This window comes from Aptenodytes forsteri, unplaced genomic scaffold (assembly GCF_000699145.1).
Source record: "Aptenodytes forsteri isolate BGI_AS27 unplaced genomic scaffold, ASM69914v1 Scaffold26, whole genome shotgun sequence".
NCBI classification, from domain to species: domain Eukaryota; kingdom Metazoa; phylum Chordata; class Aves; order Sphenisciformes; family Spheniscidae; genus Aptenodytes; species Aptenodytes forsteri.
The window spans coordinates 1,864,614-1,884,105 of NW_008794125.1; the positions used below are offsets into that span (position 1 = coordinate 1,864,614).

At 52.0% G+C, this 19,492-nt stretch overlaps 1 protein-coding gene across 1 annotated transcript in view; it reads right to left on the bottom strand.

The window, feature by feature from the left end:
* Positions 1–3,169: 3,169 nt before the first annotated feature.
* Positions 3,170–19,492, bottom strand: part of CUNH16orf71 (chromosome unknown C16orf71 homolog) — a 98,431-nt gene continuing 82,108 nt past the window's right edge. Inside the window, exons 10-13 of the mRNA XM_019471573.1 lie at positions 17,718–17,935; positions 16,860–16,945; positions 12,795–12,864; positions 3,170–3,298 (exon numbers count right to left, since the gene is read on the bottom strand). Coding sequence (XP_019327118.1) covers positions 3,170–3,298; positions 12,795–12,864; positions 16,860–16,945; positions 17,718–17,935 — 503 coding nt within the window. The remainder of the gene's footprint in view (positions 3,299–12,794; positions 12,865–16,859; positions 16,946–17,717; positions 17,936–19,492) is intronic.

The following is a 19,492-nucleotide window of genomic DNA, read 5'->3' on the forward strand; positions in this document are numbered from 1 at the left end:
GAGAGCAGCAGGCAGCGAGCCCTCTTCGGCTGCCGACTTCAGCAGCGAAGGCTTTCATCTCCTTTCCCTTCTCATCAGGGCAGGGAAAGCATTTCTTCGACACGCGATTCAAAATTTTTTTTTTTTTTTTTCTTCCCCCAGCTAAAAATACAGATTTGGCCACGCCAAAAGGTCTAGGAAATCAATGTCATTGTCACCAGGCGCTGGCTGGAAGGACCCTCCCCTCCCCGATGGCAGACAAAAAAGGAAACGCTGCCATTTGACGTCTTTGAAATGCACCACTCGGGTTGCTTTCAGCTGAACTGTCTTTAATTCAAAGTGAAATGGCTAATTTTATCCCAGCAAGGTCGGGGATGCTGAGAGCCCGTCAGCGCCGGGAGGGCGGGGGCTGCTTGTCTCCAGGTGAAACCTTCAGACCCAAAAATGTGGCAAAAGCAGCGGCTCGGCAAAGCCATCGCCTGCCCGCGTCCCCTCCGAGTTTGCTCCCGGGTTTGGCTGGGAAGGCGGCCGCCCCGGTGCCGCGGCTGCTGACCTTGGGCAGTCCCCGAGCGATGGATGAGCGGCGCAGGCGCTGCCCTGAAAGAAAATAACTAATAGATTTGTACAGGTCCTTGAGCCGGACGCGAGGCCGGAGGGAAGAGGCACGGGGTGGCAGGTGTGAAAACGGCGTGGGTGCTGGACGCAGGATGGGTGCGGCAGGGCCAGCCCCACCGGCGTCCGGTAAAACCAGATCCTTCCCGAGCTGGGAAGGCCAGGGGGTCCTGGCCGTGACACTCGGCGAAGCCTGCCCGCCTCTAATTTCATCCAGCCCTCAATTTCTGGAGCTGAATTTTGTCCGTTTTTGCTTAGAGATGCTAAGTGAGCCACTGCAGCCCCAGCTAAAATACTGGAGGCTGAGAGTAAAAATAACTGTGAATGATCCGCTCGTTTGGAGCACAAACGATCAATGCCAAGCCGGCATCGCCAAAAAAAAAAACCCAACCCCAAACAACCCCTTTAAAAGGAAATATTTTGCCACCAAGACGCCGCTTCAGCTCCCCGATGATTCAGGAGGGGCTGCAGGCTGAGGCCCACTGCAGGCGTCCCGTGCACCCCGAGCCGGGAGGGGAGCGCGGGGGAAAAAAGGAGGGGGGGGTCGGGCCTGCCGGGGGCTTCACAAGCCGCCGCACGGAGACGTCAGGGGGACGCGAGCCCGGTGTGGCGAGAGTATTCATTAAATGCGCTTCTTAGGGCTGATCCGCTTTCAAAGAGTTTCCAAAAATAGCGACGGCACCAAGCTGAGATGGGCGTTGGAACGAAATGTGACTCATGTGCTACCCAGCGCCTGAGCAAAATCGGACGAGCTTGAGGCCGCCGCGCAAAATGAGCCACCCGAGCAAGAGCACGAGCCGACGCTCAGGGATGCTGCCGACAACGGGGTCTGCTTTAGGACGCACAAGGGCATCCTGATGCCCTTTCCGGCAGCTGCAGAGCCGCCTACGGAGGGGATGCAGCTCGGGCTCATCCCCTGCCTGTCCTTTCCGCAGGGCCCCTCCCCTGTCTGCGTTTACCAGCTGCCAGGGAGATGACAGACAGATGTCAGTCAAAGCCTGATGGCCTGAGAGGGCCCCTGTGGGGACAAGCTGCCGGAGTCAGGCAGCAAAAGCCGTCCTGAGGTGGAGAAAAATCCAGCCCCGCGCCACGTGGGATGGTTCAGCAGGGCCACAGCTGGTGGCAGAAGGGAGAGGTGACCTTGTGTGGCAGATCCAGCCACCTTCGGACAAAGGGAGAGCGGAGCTGGCTGCGCCTCCATCCCCATCCCTCCCCATCCCTCCGCAGCCCATCTCCCGGGCAGGTCCCTGCTCGGTGGAAACAGCCCCACGAGCATCCCACAGGGAATGGCTTTGGGCCAAACCCTGCCCGGTGCCAACTGCCTTTGCTCCAGCCTCAGCCAGCCGGGAGGATTTTGGCACGGGGCAGAGGAAGGCAGGAGGCCGCCGGCATCTCCGGCTTGGCTGCGCGCTCCCTGCAACGGGTTTGGACACATTTTTTCACCCAAAGGTGTTTCTTCCTGTGAGAAACCCAGTGTTTTTCACCAGGGTCTTTTTGCTGAAAAATGGGTGGGTTTGTCAGCTTTTTGATCACAATTTTGGGGTACGGTGAGGCGCCAGGGCCCAGGGGAAGCGATAGGGAGCACACCCAGCCTTACACAACCCCCCGCCACCCGAACAGTTGGGTTACGGGCTCCGGCTCCGCAGGCCTCCCACGTTGTCATGGCAACCGCAGCATCCCAGCCTCGGCAAGGACAGGAGATCTCCGCCATCCCCACCACCGCCTCGCCCGGACACGGCTCAGGATGCTGGCGCGGGCAGAGGCAGCACCCCTGCCCTCAGGCCCAGCTGCCAGCTCGGGGTGCCAGGGGCAGCACCCCAAGCCCACGGCTGAGCGTAAGGTGCTATTTACGCTGGCTCCTGCGGAAGCCCGCACCCACCCACCGCTTCATCCCTCTGCTTTGCACCTCCCCGTCTTCTCTGCTCCCAGCACTGGATCGTCCCAGACAGCGATTTAGATCCCCCTCCCTCAACCTCCTCTTCTCCAGACTGACAGAGGTCCGGCTCCCTCTGCCTCTGCTGGACTCGCTCCAGCTCGTGGCAGATCTGCAGCCACTGGAGGGACTGGCCCTTCTCCGGCCTGGTTTGAAGAGCACTGCAAGGACCCCGTCCCAAGGACCAAGGTCTAGTTTCAAATCCTTGCCTGCTCCGGATGGGGCACCGTGGTGTCCTGCTCTGCGGAGCTCCTCAGTCACATCCACCCTCACGGGCATTGCTTGCTGAGGCTGGCCAGGATCACTTGTACGTGGCAGGACTGACTGGCTGACCCAGAAGATGCCTTTGGGACGCTTGCTTGGCTTCAAGTCCAGGTGGACTTCAATATTTGGAGGCTGTCAGACACGCTGGCTGAGAGACTCTGGAGGCTGGGCATCAGAATACAGTCTATGATTGTTTGAAAAGTTCAGCAGCAGATATCCAGAAGACAGTGGTAGTTTAGTGGTCAGGAGCTTCTTGGTGGTCTTTAATTTGCTTCATAGCACCACCGTTCAGTTATGTTCGGGTCCCTGCGTTTGGGTATCTCCCTTTGGGGGAGAGGAGCAGCTCCGCAGGACCCAGCGGCACTTTGGTTGGCATCAGCTCTAGCCGGTTGAAGCAGACCAGGCTTCTCTGTCTGCTTGCAGGATCAGGAACTGAACATCGTCTTGGCTGGCTTCCAGGCTTCCCGAGGGAGGCTGGATCTTGTGGAAGGACAGGCACGGGGTCAGAGACTGGAACCAGCACAACAGTCACATTAGTCTTACAGCGAGCTCCCTGCAGCGTGAAGTATCCAGCTCCGAGTCATTACCCAGCTTTCGACTGGAGACGACCCACAGCCATTCTTGGGAGCCACTTGTTCATGGCAAAGCGTTCTCTGCTCTACCATGGGGTGAGCCTAGTCCACTGCAGACCAGATCTGCAGGTCTGAACAGCTGCTCCATGGCTCTCAGGTAGACATTCACTGGCCAGGCTGCTTTGAGAAGGTATCAGCATCTCGGTGCACAGCCACCAACAGCTCAGGATCTTCTGCCAGAGCACTGGAAAGGATGAATCCCACACCCAAAGTCACTGCTCAGAGCATGGAAACGCAGCTGCCTCGCAGTAAGAGCTTCACAGCCATGCGGGTGCCTGCAGCTGTGTAGCACGAGCTAAATGCATTCTCCGGGCCCCAAGCAGCGGCTGCCAGCTGAGGGCTAACGTTCAGCTGAGGCAGAGGGGCAGGGACATCCATTCCGCCCTGCCCTGCTCCCCCCTTCCCTCTCTAGGTCAGCTGAGGAAGTCTCCCAGATTGCAGCCCCAGACAGGTCAGCCAGGACACCGCAGCACTGAGATCTCCTCTGTTAGATCAGCACTAGCAGCGTAACAGGGTTATGTTACCCATAACAGGGTCTGCCACAGTGCACAGGGTGGCTTCAGTCCAGAGGCAGCAAACACGGAGCATCACCCGCAGTGGAGGAAGGTCTTGGGCAAACTGGTCACAAGCAGGTCCACTGGAGCCACCTGAGGATCCCAATCAGCTGTGGCAACGTGGCGATCTCGCTGGAGACAAGAGCCTTCATCTTCAAAATAACCTTTGAAAGCTCACAAAGATCTCAGGAGGGTCCTGACGGCTGGAGAATGGCAAACATCGCACAGGTCTTCAAGTGGGAGGACCGCAGGGGGTCAGTACGAGAGGTAACCCCCAGACCCATCCGGGCAGCCGGGCGCAGCCCCAGGGCAGGGCCAGGACCCCGGAGCCCAGCAGAGCCCCACCGGCACGAGCCCCCCGGCCCACCCGAGGGCTTACATACCCCTCCCGGCGGCAGCAGCTGCACGTGATTGGCCAGGGCAGGAGAGGGGAGATCTGGGATTGGCCAGAGACAGCAGGGCAGCGGGGGATTGGTCAGGAGTCCCCGCCCCCCGGGCCAGCCGCGCCCCGGGGCAATCGCCGGCCGGCGGTGGGTCTCTCAGCCGAGGCCCGGCCGGTCCTGCAGGACCTGGGCCTGGCCTGGATGGATGGATGGACACAGACAGACAGACCGACCGACCGACCGACTGACCAACCGACCGACCAACCAACCACCCCACCTACCCTACAGCCCCTCCGCTGAGCTCCCCAGGAGCACTTGCAAGCCCCAGCAGCCCCCAGCTTAACCCCGCCCCGTGCGAAACTCTCCAGGCAGAGCCTCTGCCCCGCTTTAACGGAGCAAACCCGTCCGCTCTTTGGGACGGGGAGCGGTGCTGCCGCTGGGTCGCGGCCGCGCCGGGGCCAGGTGAACCCGCGCAAGGCGCTGCAGGCACCGGTCTCCTGCACGACCCAGTTAGAGCAGTTCAAAGGGCTCCTCGTGCACCGGGCTGGTGCTTCTGCCTGAGCCATCCGCTGTTCCAACCAGTTTAATTACCCGCGTCTGAGTCACCCCCGGCCCTGCTTTATCAAAGCTTGCAGCCTTGCAGACAAACTGCCCGTTGTCCTCCTCCAGCCCCCGTCGATGGGGAATTGCCAAGTACCAATTAATCAGCGGCTCCTGCTGCGACGGGCCTGGGAGATGGTGCCCCGGGAAGATGGAGATCAAGGAACGGAGAGGGCCCACTGCCCGCCCGACGGGACAGAGCTGGGACTAGAGCCCGGGTCCTAATCCCACCCCAGGGAGACGATGGGGAGGCACCTGCTTCCCCCGGCGGGGACCAGCCACCCGCCACCCCTGCCATACCCGCGTCCTGGCCGCTGGCCTCGCTAACGCCCAAAAGCATTTCAGCTCTCCGGCACGGCCAGGCCTCTCGTGCGGTGGCTCAGCAAGCCCTCTAGCTGCAGAGACACCTGGAAATCCAACGGTGGAGGCCCTCGGCTATGCCAGCTGGAGCGAGGCAAATATTTGTGAGCGTGGGATCTGTGCGGACCAACACCATCCAGCCCGGTGAGGATGTTCGATCCGGCGACAGCTCCAGCAGGTCCGTCAGCTCCTCCTGCTTCCCGAACCAGCCGTGGGCCTCCGGAGATGAAAATCGGCGCCCAATTTCTAGGCCATGCCTATGCAGTTCACGGGGGAGGGCAGTAAATCCCGTTTGCTGCGCGGCGATTTTCAGGCCGGCAGGTCTGAGCGGTGATGTGAGACATCCCCGGTGCTCGGCAGGGCTCATGTGCATAGGGCTGGAGCAGAAACAGGATTTTTGGGTGAATGTAAATGTTAAGGAAGAAAATAAAAAAGAAAAAGAACTATTGCGGCCCAAATCAAATCCCCGTGTCGGTGTTAGGGGGTTGTTTCAATTCCAGGTGTCACATGTTTTCAAATCTGCTTAATACAGCAGAAGGTAGGTTGATAGGGGAGATCAAAGTGAAACACCCCCAAGTTTTGCTCCGAGGTGATTACTTTTATTTTGGGGTTTTCCTTGTCATTTTAATTCGGGGACGGGGGGTGGAAGAGTCAGGCTGGCCAGACCGCAAAACCTCCGAGCAGCTGCTGAGTCTGCACCGGTGGCTGAAAGAGGGTCAGCAGGGAGATGTCACCCACCTCTACCGGCAGCGGCTGGACGCCGGCCCTGACCCAGGGATGCCTGGAGGAGGGCAGAGCCGGTGCGTGCTCACCGGGGACGAGCCGCTCCTGCAGCTCCCCGGCAGAGCGGAGCGGGAGAGCGGATCAGCTGCCAGTTTTGCTACTCCACCTGTGAATCGCAGGGTCACGTGCGCGCGCCTTGCTTAGTGGTGATAAGGGAACCGTTACGGCCCTCCTCCGCTCAGCCGGCTTGGTATCGGTGTCCCGCTGGTGGCAGCCAGGTAGCGATTTCTAGGCCTAATTGAGAATTAGTTAAATCTGTCCTTGGCACAAAGGGGAACACAGTGAGCTAGAAAGCTACGACGTGAGCGCGGCTCTCCACTGCCTGAGCCTGCGATAGGGAAGAGCACCCAGCACCTCTGCATCCCTCGGGACACAAATTTGCTCTAAGGCGGAGCGAAGGGCTGGTGTGAGAGCTACCGAGCTCTCCGCGCGGCAAACAAACACAACGTGCCCGCACCTGACGGTGCTGGGGCGCAGCAATGAGCTCTGCGCGGGATGAGGAGCTGCTCCGCACCCCGAGGCCCTTGCCTATTGAAGGGAGGTGATGACTGGGCCGGAGCACGCCGGGAAAACGGGAGACCGGCACCGGGCGCCGCGCTCCCATCTTTCTTATCGCAGGACCCTAAGGAGTTAACACAAAATGCCACCTACTGTATTTTATCTCTCCTCCATTGAGGCAGCTCTGACACTGGCAGCAGAACAATGCTAAATTCTGATTAGCTCTGGTTTTCCAGCAAGAGGAGAAGCACAAGAGGGTGGGGAATTAATACTATTCTGCATAATTTTTAATCTAAATTCCATTTCTTTTCTTTTCTTTCTCTAGGAAGCAAACAATCTAGGGGGTTTTGTACTCAATTTCTTGCTTTCATAATCTAAATGAATTGTTTGCAAGTAGGAGCCAGCTGCAAAACTGGCAATCTCAGATCAAATCTGCCTTTCTCCTAGTTCTAGCAATCATTAATTTGCTCCTCAGCTCTGATTAGCTAATCCTGGCTGCCTTGTGGCAGTTTGCAGGGAAAAACAGCGTGTGAGCTGCAGCTCCCTTTGACAGAGCTGGAGCTGGCAGCGGGGCGATGGGATTGATTTCTGCCGGGTCCATGGTGCTCCTGGTTGTCAGCTCTCCGGAGAGGAGTGGGGTGCTCTGGGAGGAAAGGCTGGCAAGGTTATTTATGGAATCCTGGCATTTTGGAAATATCAGAGGATGATTCTTTCCCCTGCTCTGTGCAGGGCGTGCTAGTTTGTTACACCGAGCCTAATTAGCTGGCCTTTAAAATAGGAATCGAAGACACTGCAGCAGCCTCCCGCTCAAAAATATCTGGGTGCTGCCCCATTTTTATGATGTTGCTGGTGTGCCCAGGGGACGCGGCGGAGCTGTTACCTCTATTTCACGCATGGGAAACTGAGGCACGGGTCTTTGGGTGTTGGTGGATGGCGACTCACAAAGAACAAGCCTCAGCAGCGGGGCTGTCTGGCAGGGGATGTGGTGCCTTTTGTGCTAGGCCCTCGTTTATTACGTGGCGAATTAAGAGTCGTAGTCTCAACTCCTGCTGCGAAGCTTGGAGAGCTCCTGCCTGCTGGCAAGCACGGACCCGGCCAGGGGTGTCCAAACGGGAGGTCACCTCCCCAGGCTGACTGCTGCCAGTCACCAGAGCATCAGCTCCTGATGTCCAGCTCCCTGTGATCCCGTTTTTCACAGATCCAGGGGCTCAGGCGAGTTGGACACGGCGCTGCTGGCCCGCGTGCCGCTACGCTGGCTGGGTGTAGGGCTGCTGCTGGCCTCCCGTGCCCCTTTCCTGCACGTAGCTCTGCAGGCCTTGTGTTTCAGCTGCTATCTGGCTGTGTTTTATTCCGACACGCTCCTTTTTCAGATCAAATTCCCCAAGTGCTGGGGGTGGATCCTTTTAATTTTCATTTGTTTCAAAGCCGTACATGGCTTACAAGCATGACAGAAATGCGCCTGAGTGCAGGAAATGGCCTACTTAGCTGCAGGAGCAGAGCAGGCTTTTCCATCACGCTGACTCCCGGGACCCCATCCTCCCGGGGGACCGGCGCAGCTGCCTGCTTCCCTCGTGGCACGCGTGTTTCTGGAGCTTCTCTTCAGGAGATGTTCGGTCCCACCATAAAGCCCAAACAGCCTGTCCGGGCAGAACAGTGCTGGGGAGCAGAGTTTTGGAGGGTACTTCCAAGTTCTGACACGTAACTGCTGTGCGAGGTCAGGGCAGGTCCCCTGTCCGTGTCCCCCGTTCACCCAGCTGACCGTGACAATCTTTTTGCTGTTTCAAGGTAGGTTAGAGAAGGGGAGAGACCAAGGCAGGACTATTACCAGCTGAGGAAGCAGAGCTTGCAGGGCCAGACCTCTGACAGCTTTTGGACTTACTGGACACTTTCAGCCTGGTCTGAAAGGGGACAGAGATCTGAGAGGTGTTGAATTCTCACAGTTTGTGCGAGCCAATGCCTGGGGAGGAGGAGGACTCATGCCAGGCTCTCACGGAAGGAAAGGCTGTGCACAGAGGGGGTTCACCCTGCCAGCAGCACCCAGAGGTGGGCTGGCCAGCCAGCTGCGCGCTGCTCTGCCTTAATACCACTTGGAGAATGCACAGAGACTGTTCTTGCCACGCCTGTGATGTCTGGAACTGGATGCACGCGCATGCCTAAGTCTTTGCCATAGCAGGGCACACAGGGACATGAGGCCTCCTGGGCTGAGAAGAGTCTTCCCCAAAGGAGCTGAATTTGCGCAGTGGGTCCCAGGAAGACTGAGGACCTCCGTGTTAATGCCAGATTATCTGCCAGAGAGCTCATAGAAAGGACTCAGCCAAGGAGGAATTGCACTAGGATCAGCGGCTGCTGTAGAAGGAGGAACAAGAGGCAGGGTTGTGTGCCCATGGGAGGGCAGTGAGCTGGCGCTGGGCAGAGACAGGGCTAACAGGGCTGCCGGAGCAGAGGCAAGTGAACGTTAAGCTGTCCAGCTTTTAATCTTATTCAACAGCTCTACCTGGGGTACTGGACGCTCCAGGGATCCAACCTTCCCTCAGACTATTTCCATTATATTTACTGTGGTTTTGTCTTTGGTTCAAAGAACATAGTAGCAGCAGAAAATGGAGTCTCTCCATAACGTCTTTGGGGCCTGGGGAAGACAGAGTCCCCAAGCACCTGAGGGAAAGACAGCAGTGAACCCCTGCCCCTATTTACTTCACTTCCTGAGTTTTTCCCAGCCCGAGGAATGCTCCAAACCTTGCTCCATGAACGCAAGCAGATTGTCTCTGAATGCACTCCACTAGAAACCACGGCTACGATTCAGAAAGATTTGTTCTTGGGCACTGATCCTTCCTCCCACCACTCTCATTTATCTTACTGATGCTAATACCATACTTCAGACTTTATGTTTTAATGACAAACAAATATCAGTGCTCTTAGAGGCTGGGAGTCCCCTGTGTGTCCGTCTGCACAGATACCCACAGTGGCATCCACCCATGGGCTGCTTGGAGGCCTTGACCATCTTGGTTAGCAATCCTGGGATTCAATTCGGTGGATGCTCTCAGATGTCAGGGAGTCAAAAAGGCAACAGAGCAGCTCTTCGGCCTGGGGAGAAAAGAAGGAAGGTGTTGGGGGAGAGCTGCGATTTCTCTGCATCGCAAAGAAACTTCTTTTCAGATGTAGGTTTCTCATGCGTGCTGCAGGCAGGCAGCATAGTGAGGACATTTACCAGGTTGAATTAATCCCAGCACAGAGGTGGCTATGAGTGTCCCACAGCAGGGAAACGTCTGCTAGTTGTAACCATTGTTTGGCCGTTCTCAAGATTCACATTTTCAAGGAAATGAAGAAAACCAACAACATGCAGAGTGCCGAGCGGGAAATCTAACTCCCTCCCCTGGCTGCTCTGCCTCTCCTTCCCAAACCTCACTCCTGTGCAGCTCTATTGGCGTGGCTCCTTCAGAGATGGGGAGGCCAGCTTGGTGCCAAGGGCTTCAGGACCAGTCTGTAATTCTGACTCTGCTAGTGAACACCATGTTCCTCTAAAGCATTATACATGCTGTGCTGACAGTCTACCCCACACAGCCCTTGGGGCCCTCCTCCTGCCAGCACTCTGCTTCTCCTCATAGGTTTTTAGGTCTCTCTCATAGGTCTCCAGCCCTTCTGCCTGCTGCTGAGGGGCTAAGGATCATGCCAAGAGTGGCTGGGATGTGTTTTCCCTGTGTCGCTCTGCTCCAGACCCAGGTTTCAGCTGTCTCTGCAGGGAGGGCTCCGGGCAGAGTGGGGGGATTAGCGCTGCCTGCCAGTGGAGGTTCAGCTGCATATCCATGGGCTTTTACTGAGGAACGGCTGTGCAGAGACCGTGCCGTCTCCCTGCTCTGACCCGCTCATGTGGCAGGTCAATGACGTACTGCACCGTCACTGAGGGACGGCCACCCCAGCCTCACGATCTCATCCCAGCCACGGTGCAGAGCTGCATGCGAGGAGAAACCATTCAGCCGCAGGACATCCCAGTCGTGAGGCTGAGTGCAGCACTCCCTGACAGCTCTCTTATCGCTGGGGAGGTTCCAGCCTGGGTATGGACCAGGTGCAGGGACATCTGGGACCGCCTCACAGAGGCCCTCTGGAAGTTCAACAGCCCCTTAGCGGTGGCACCAACAAAATGTGACTCTATCACTTCCAGATGTGAGCTGCTCTGCGTGTGCCCAAGAGAAGCCTGCATGGGGAGCAGGCACCTGCAGGGTCACTGCCTGAGAATAAGGAACTTCCAAAGCATGAATTCATCTGCTCCTAAGGCAGATGTTTCAAATAGGGCAGGTGAAAAGTGCTATAAATATGCTTGCTTCTCTCAGTGACTGCAGAAGGAGGCAAGACAACTAGCCCAGACACAGATGTCAGAACTGAAATAGTCCACGTCTGGAAAACTGATTTCTCATCCTATTGCCTAGTCCCAAATCACACAGGGAGCAAGTATGAAATTCCTTTTCACTTCCATGGCTCGACTCCACCAGTAAACGCTGCAGCTCTGAGCAGAGCATGAGGATTTGAAATCCATGTTCATTTAACCCTCCTGAACTTTGCCTGATATCATGTTGTTGCTCATTAGCTTTGACCTGGAAAGCCTGGCTGACATTTCATAAACTCATTAGCAAAAGATCAGAGGATCAAACATCGTTCCTAGGGACATCCTTTGAGGGTACAGTCTTTCCGTGGTGAGCTTGCTCCTCAGATCTTGCTCTCTGCTTTCTGAACCTACTCTGAACTTTGGAGCAAAAGGCCCATTTGAAAATAAACATTACGTGCCGTTGTGCTTCTTGTAACCCACAATGAGAAGTGCTGCACCCACCACTGTCCCAGGACTAGACCCGTGGTCTAAACTCTGAACTGCTGTGAGTAGCCCCTGCTCCCACCAGCGCCAGAGGGATTTGATTCAGTGGCCCACGCTGCCAGAAGCAGGGAAGAAGGGCTGAGCATATTTGCTTTTTCTCTTATCTATCACAGAAAGTACTATAAGCCTCTTTGATAGGCTGATTCCCCATAGCCGTGAAGCAGAAGGGATTTTATGTCAGCCAGAGGTATGTAATGTCCTTTTCAAAGCAAATCAGAAGACAGCCTGGACTTGCTGCCCTGTCACATTACTTGGCAACAGCCTGGCACCCTGGCAGCAGTAAGCGCTGTGCTATGACAGCCTTGCAGCTATCGCAGAGCTGTGCAGGCAGACCTTCCCAAGCACTGCAGCGCGTACAATCCCAGCTACACCCAGGGAGAATTTTACTGTGCCTTAGGGAAAGCTGCTGAAAACAGCAGCTGTATGACTTTTGGGAAGTTTGGGGTAGTTTTGCCTGCGTTAAAAGCAGGAACACAGACTTCCAAGAGGGGCTCTGTGTCTTTTAAGGATCAATCCTTAGAGCACTGGTACTGAAGGCAGCAGCTCTGATATATGAGGTTAAAAACACATCTCACTCTCCTGCTGGGGTTTCCTGGGAAGCAAAAGGGATCCACAGGAAAGGCTTGTTCACTTGCTACTGTTTCTCATTCTCCCCAATTCTTTTACACCTCGTAGTTCTAACTCTTCAGGCACTGCCTCCTGTATCCAAACATCTTGTTTGTTTTGTACTAAACTTTGATGATAACAGCCAGAGTTTTAAAGGTGTTTGTGCAGTTTATTCCCATTAGGTGCCCACATGTCTTTAAAAACCTGGAGCTTAGTGTTTCCTTTCTTGGGATGAGCTACTGAGAAAATATTCAGCTAGCCCATCCCAGGAATGGCTAATGGCTTAATTTCTCGTCTTCCATTTGGACTTGGGCTTCTGAAACATAACTTTCCGAACACAGGACACGTGCCAGCTTGGCAGTCGGGCTGAATGTACATTTCCTGTCACTTATTTTTGACAAGTATCACAGATATCTTACTAAGTGTTGATTCTTCATAAAAAGTAACTGACATCTACAGAAAATGTTGAATCTGTATCAAAGTCTCAAAATATTTTGATTCAAAGTAGTGCCACTGGTGTAATGTGGAAGGCAGTTTGACAGGGTTTTGGTCCCACCTTCCACCATGTGCTGGGCTCTCAATATAAGCCAAGGCTTGGGGCTGTCATGAGGCACCACCTCTGTCTCATACAAATTGAAATTTTCTACTAAAATTCAAACAATTTGGCAAGTTTCATTCATCACAGGGGCACAAAGGACACATATATATACCATAAACTGCTCTACTTGCCTGTTTCTCATTTTGGGGATAAAGGAGATGCTGCGCAGTGTCCAGGACTGACTGCTTCTGCCAACAGACACTGGGGGTAAAGAAAAACAGAAGCCAGTGTTACTTTGCCACCCAAGCTGTCAGAGCCTGCAGATGACCTAGCTTTGAGGAGGACTATGCTCTGTGCCAGCAGCTCTGGCCATGAGCATCTGTTACTGAACTTCTTTACACAGATAAATCCTGGGTTTTACAAAGCTTTGTATAAATGGATTTGGATTCTTAAAATATAAGACTTCAAACAAACAGTAATGACCTGTTGCATAATGGGGTCTCTGGGGCAGTGGGAAATACACATAAATGTAGATAGTTAGCTCTGTGCAGGAGTCTTTTTCTCAACAAAGATAGCGTGTGTGTTTTCCTCAAAACCTAGGACTTTCTAAGCTGCTTCACTAGTCCTTGTTTTGCTCTGGTCCAGCTCAAGCCACACACGAGTTGACCACAAGACATATTCAAGAGAAATTCAAAGGCAAGATACAAATTTCAAAATTGCCTTTTAAACTAACTCTATGCTCAGAGCCTTAGGCTTGAAAACTCTCCAGAGGCTTTGGAAGCCACTCCCTGCTCCCTGCCCCCATATCCAGGTATTGCGCTTGGCAACAGTTTTCCCTTCAGTGGTTTTCAACAGCTCCGAGATTTTACATCTCGTGTGTTCATTTTTTGATTTCTACACCTCCTTTCCCTCCAAAGCTCCCAGAGATGAGCTTCCTATAGGGATAACATCACTCCCTGCTAACAGCAATTAACACTTGGTAAGAATGTTTCATCAGAGAGAATAACATCCAGCTAAGCTCCTAAACACTTGACTTTTGTTCTGATTGCATTACATTGTCTAAAACCAGGAAGGTATAAGGCCTAGTCTACACCCCGATTTTCTTCTGATGCAGCTAGGTTTTCGGCGTGCTTTAGTCAAACACTGCTTACCGGGTTCAGTACCACATTAACCAGGTGAGTTCCTAAAGACCGTGCACAATATAGTTAGGCCCTAACAACCTTACGGGCATCTGAAAGTACTTTTTAAAAGCTCAAATAACTACAGAGGAGTAATCGCTATTAAATCAGTATCACCTATTAACGTAGCTAAATCTAGTTTGTCACGCATAAAAAGCAGAGCATGCCTTTCTTCCAGGAGTCGCTTTGAATCTTCCCTCTGCCACCCTGCAGCTAGGAAATCTGGCTGTAAAAACAAGTTATGACAGGGAAAATTCAAATGCTTTATACTGGAGGTCCAGGCAACCGGATGCTGACAGAACAAGAAAGGTAAGTGTCTCACATCATTTTTTCTTATCTGCGGATAGGGTTGTGTCACTTTTCTCTGGATTCTCCCCCCACCCCCAGTCCCCACTGCTCTTAGGCTGTGCTTCAGCTTCCCCTCACCTCTTCCAAACACTTACTTCACTCTGCCCTATGAGTTGCCCTTGGCACCCTCCCAGATTCTCACTTTGGCTCCACTCTTTGCAGTCAATCAAGCTCACAGGCTGCTTTTGTGCCCCCACCTACATAAATTTTGTCCCCTTCTCTGTTCTTCCTGCCCTTTGGTGCAGAAATAATGCCTTCATAGATGTCCGGAGAACGGACAGTGGGCACTGCTGCTGCTGAACAATAATCACTACACAGTTATGAGGGTCTGTGTCTGTCTTTAAGGCAACTGCTCTGCACAGCACATCCTCCAGTGATTGAATGTCTCTCCTTGATGTGCCACTGCTAGAGCTGGCTTAGGAAAGCTTTAATAGGCTCTGAACTACGAGCAGTTATACTAGCAAAGCCCGCATAGTTTCTCTCAACACCTGATTCCTTCTTATCACAGCCCATCTCTGACATCATATCCTAGGCTTCCATACAGATGGCAACGTTTCTCCCCATGGCACAAAGCCTAAGTAATGTGGCTCAGCTGTGAATCAACTCCCAGGGCCGTAAAATAATCTCTTCCACCATGGTGCTTCAGCAATGCAGCTGAAATGCAGGCCAGAACCTGTGCAGGTATTGAAATCCTGGGCCGTGGCAGTAAGAGTGAAATAAATATACAGTGATTTACTCAGTACAAGAAAGGTCACGTGGCTCCTGCTGACGGAGTCATAAGTGTAATTAACCTCAGATGTTATTTTGAAATGTTTATAAACTAGGCAATGAAGATGTCTTAGCATGAAGTGTCCTTATGAGACACTAGTTAAGTCAGGCTGGGTTTTCAAAGATATTTGCAAAGTTGATTTTAAACATTATGATGGCTTACGATACAATAAGGCTATGAGTTTACTGTCGGCTAAAGTTGATCTACCCAAGGATCACTGCCTCCCCTCCTCCCCATCCTTGGGCACACCTTGCTGCCCCTCCCTTCCACAAGTGTCATCGATCATGAAGGCAAATATTTTTTTTGTAGAGCTGGTTTTAAATGGCTGCATGATCACTAGTTCTGGCACTGGGGTAAGAGGCAGAGTGGATCCTGCCATCTGGGAGTGCCTCCTGACAGCCATAATTTATGCACATGTATTTTGCAGTTCGGCAAGGAAGTTTATCCTTTGTACAGAGAGCCATACTGGCACAGACCAGGATGAGGGGTGAAAGACACAGCTGAGACTGGCACCTATTCCTCCCCGCTTCCTTCTCAGCCCATCGGCTCACTGTGAATGGCAGTTAGAAGCCACTGCGAGGTTTGCTCTGGGGGTGCTGCCTTGAGACTGGCAATCTTAAAACATATCGAGTTAAGCCTACAGAAGAGGGAAGCTCTGGGTCGCAGCTGATCTTGTTATGCAGCACCCATGACTCTGATGAGCAAAAGCCTGGGGAAAATAAAGAGGTGGTGGATCTTGTATTGGCTGCCAGCACTGCTGACAGCCACTCTCCCAGAACTACCTTCAGCAGTGATCTCTGGGGTTCCCAACAGCTCACTTTTTCCCTGTAAACCAGGGAAAAAATGGGAGAAAACTCACTAGAAAGGTCTTTGGTAACTTGCTCTCTGCTTCCCCTTAGTGCTGTAACTTGCAGGGTGAAAAGTTTGGGATTTGGCTCCCAAGGGTGTGATTTTAAATGAATGGGAGCAGTATCTAAATTTTGTCATGAGCTTAAAAACATTTTGAAAAGTTACCGATGAAATTTGTTCCAACTATTCTTCCCAGGTGTGGCCTTGTGACCGAGCATCGTAGCATTTCATCAACGTACGAGAACTCCAAGGTGTCTACCAACTTGGATGTTCAGATTTGACCCCCTTGATGCTTGTAAAGTCCAGCATCCTTGAATTCCTTATTCCTGTCCCATTGACAGTGTTACCTGGAAGTCCTCCAGATGGTACAGCCAAAGTCACAACAGTCTTATCGGTGTGGCTGCTGGACTGCTCTATACCAAATGTGTCAGAAAAAAACCTCTCTTGGCTTCCTTTCCCAGAGGAAACCATGTGCATGAATTACACATCGCATTGCCAAATACCAGCCCCTGTGCAAGGAAACTTTCCCTCTGGGGAACAGTGGGTTAATTGGCCTGATAATCATTCTATTTCACTAATCAGTCCCTGTAGAGGGGTTCTGTTTGTTTTACCAGGCTCATACATCTTCTACCCAGCATTTCTGGTGATTTATTTAAGAGACTAATTTTTGATTTTGCTGTCTGGCATTTATTTTAAGGTTTTTTTTTCAAAGCAAACATAGAATCTGCTAAGATATTTCTCCTAGGAATTTTATTGATTCAGCAGGTCTATTCCCAATGTGAGTCCTTATTTCAGAGAATTCCCTGTATTCGTGGAACCACGCCACCAAGCCTCACAGACACTCCAAGTCCTTAACAAACAACACAACTCAGTATTTAAGGTCCTGAGTATAGGACACATGACTTTGAAACTGGGGAACACTCTGAGGTATTGACCCATTAACAGCAACATAACTTAGGAAGAATGGGTTGCCTTTGAGTGGCACCTGACCTCATGGGAGTCTGAACTGGAAGTGAATTACAGAGAAGAAAGTCAGCTGCCCTCCTTCAGATCACAAGCTCTCTAGCAGGGGGCTGAGACAGCGCTGTTAAAGCGATATTGTCCTCACTTACCTGTCCAGCAGGGAGTCGAAGCAAATGACCGCATTGTCTCGCTGTGCTGCTAGCACCAGACACAAACCATCCATTAAGAGGGAACACTACAAGAGAGGGAAGAACAGAGCTTTAGTGTTGCTATCCACTTAAATAAGTATGTAAGCCTCACTGACGAACCGCTGACAGTACAGATAACTGCTTGTGTGCTGTGTGAGGGGATGAGAGTCACAAAGCAACAGACCCTTTCAAATCGAAAGAGTATCATGTCTGAACTGTTAGCTATCCCGCTCCTATGGCATGCTATTATTCCTGTTCCCTTCTCTCAGAGTGAAAATAAGCAGGCTACTTAGGTGTGTTATTCAGTCACTAAGTCTGCTGGAAGCAGGAATACGGAGATAACGGTAAATGTTGAGATATTGTACTTGAAGGAGCCCATCTCTCTTCTGGCAAAGGAAAGCAAATGCTGTAATGTTCACCTTTGGCTCAGCAGTGCCAGACCCTTCTGGAAACGTGCCAGCTCTGCCCAGAGCAATTCATCTCTGACAGGAGGAAGTGTTTCCATCGCCAGGAGAGCAGTGCCGCTGCCATGGCTCTCCTTCCCACACGCTGATTCGCTTTGTCCTTCCTAGAGAGCTGTGCACATTCCCGTGTGCAGAGGGATGGCGTCCTCAGGGGAACCGCAGGGGAAGAAAGTAGTGCTTAGACTAATTGGATGCTAGATGTAATTGCTATTCTATACAGAGGTACTTCAAAGGGATGCTGTCAGTTTAAAAAATCACAACCTGAAAAGATCTTACCTGTTCTTATTACAGATAACACCTAACATTCTTATAACTGAAAGGCTGGAAGCAAAGCACAACTCCAGCTGTTTCATACCTTTGCTGCAACACTGCACTTTGCCCTGCTTAGTGTCTCAGAGATGCAGTGAGCTTGTGGTCCATCCAGGACAGTGAGGCGTACTCCAGTCACTGTGAAATCTTTGCCAATAAGCTGATCAAGCAGTTCGACATAAGGTGGGTGCTCTGAACCCCGAAGGATTATCCCAGGCAATACGAAGCAAGTGGTTTGGCAGAGGTTATCAAGCAATGGCCGATCTGATGGGAAAAGATCAAAACACAACAGATGCTTATTTTATATCTACCCCCCTCAACTGCTAGTCCCCTAAGTAATTCTTCCCTGCCACAGACAAGTAACTGGAAGATCAGAGGCTCTCAGGCATTGTTATATCGTTTGGGATGTTCACAGATGCAATTGCTCATCCTGAACTGCCCAACTGCTGTATGCCTACGTGTATGTATCTGGAGATCACAAGACAGCAGTAGTGACCCCATTTCAGGAGTCAGACAAGGACAGCTGCTGGTTTGCTACAGGAGATACTATTCCATTTAATTTCTTCCAAGCAAAGAAATCTGTTAATCCAGCTGCTTTTATAATCCAAAATGTAATTCTCATCAGCATACATAAGACAATGTATTTCATATTTTCCTCATGATAAATCTGTGTGTCCATTAGGCAGCAGCTTTGTGACAATTATTTGGTGAAAGGAGAGGTTTCTTTGTGTGCAAGAGCTACCTCTAGTGTTCAAGATGAGACCATAAAGTGAACGATGGGTCTGCCTTGCTGGAGGCGCTTACTATATTGTGCCTGACAGTTCAGAGATCACGTGTACTTGCTTTTCCAGGACACTAACTCTTTGAAATACATTTTCTGAGACACAAACACATCAGGGCTGAACACTGTTTTCCTTTTTACTCTGCTTAGACATCTTCAAAGCAAAGAGATCCTCATGCAGCAGGAAATTAGGGGCACATATTTTGAGATTTGCTCCCAACACTGGGCTGTACAAAGCTTGCAGAATACTTGTGCTCTCCCCACAACAAGCTATTTCTTTTATTTTATTTTCTGCAATCTCTTCTAAAAATCAAGAAGCACTTCAGTCACAGCAGACCTGTGCTACAGGCCTGGCCCTTTCCCATCGTGCAGTAAGTTGTTGGGGGAACTACCCTGCCTGTCAGCAATAGCAACACAGGATATTTTGGACTGGGAACACCTGCAAGTCTCCTCTCACTGCAGCTTTGTGCTCTGAACACAGCTTGAGCTGACATACAGGAAACACAATGATGTGATCACATCTCTGCAGCTACCCAGACGAGAAGGTCAGACAGCTACATGCAGAACAGCCTGGTCATCTCAAAAAGCTGCTGTTACACACACACAGTTGCCAATCTCTTGTTTCAGGACTCATACAACGGCTTGGGAATGTCAGTAACGTTTCAAGATAGGCCTCACCCCTCACCGCAGGCATCAGTTAAGTCTTAAACCTTCATGCAGTCAATCTCTGATATATTAGTGTGCAATGTAAGAAAAGGAGCTTGCCTGAGGATTTGTGATTTTTGTAACGACCATGAAGCATGCGTAGGGCATAGCCCAAAGCCAACATAAGACAGTGGAAAGAATTCATTGCTCATTACCTTGGGAAAAATCCTCCTTCAGAGATCCCCTACACAAAAGTGACGTGGTGCCTACCAGGCAGCTATGCTGTCATTAATGCGGAGCCCTTGGCTTACCACCATCCTCCTTGCACCTGCTGGTATGGGGTCAATGCCCAGAAGTCCTGTATCAGTAAGGGTTTTAGGTGGGAGCTGACGGTC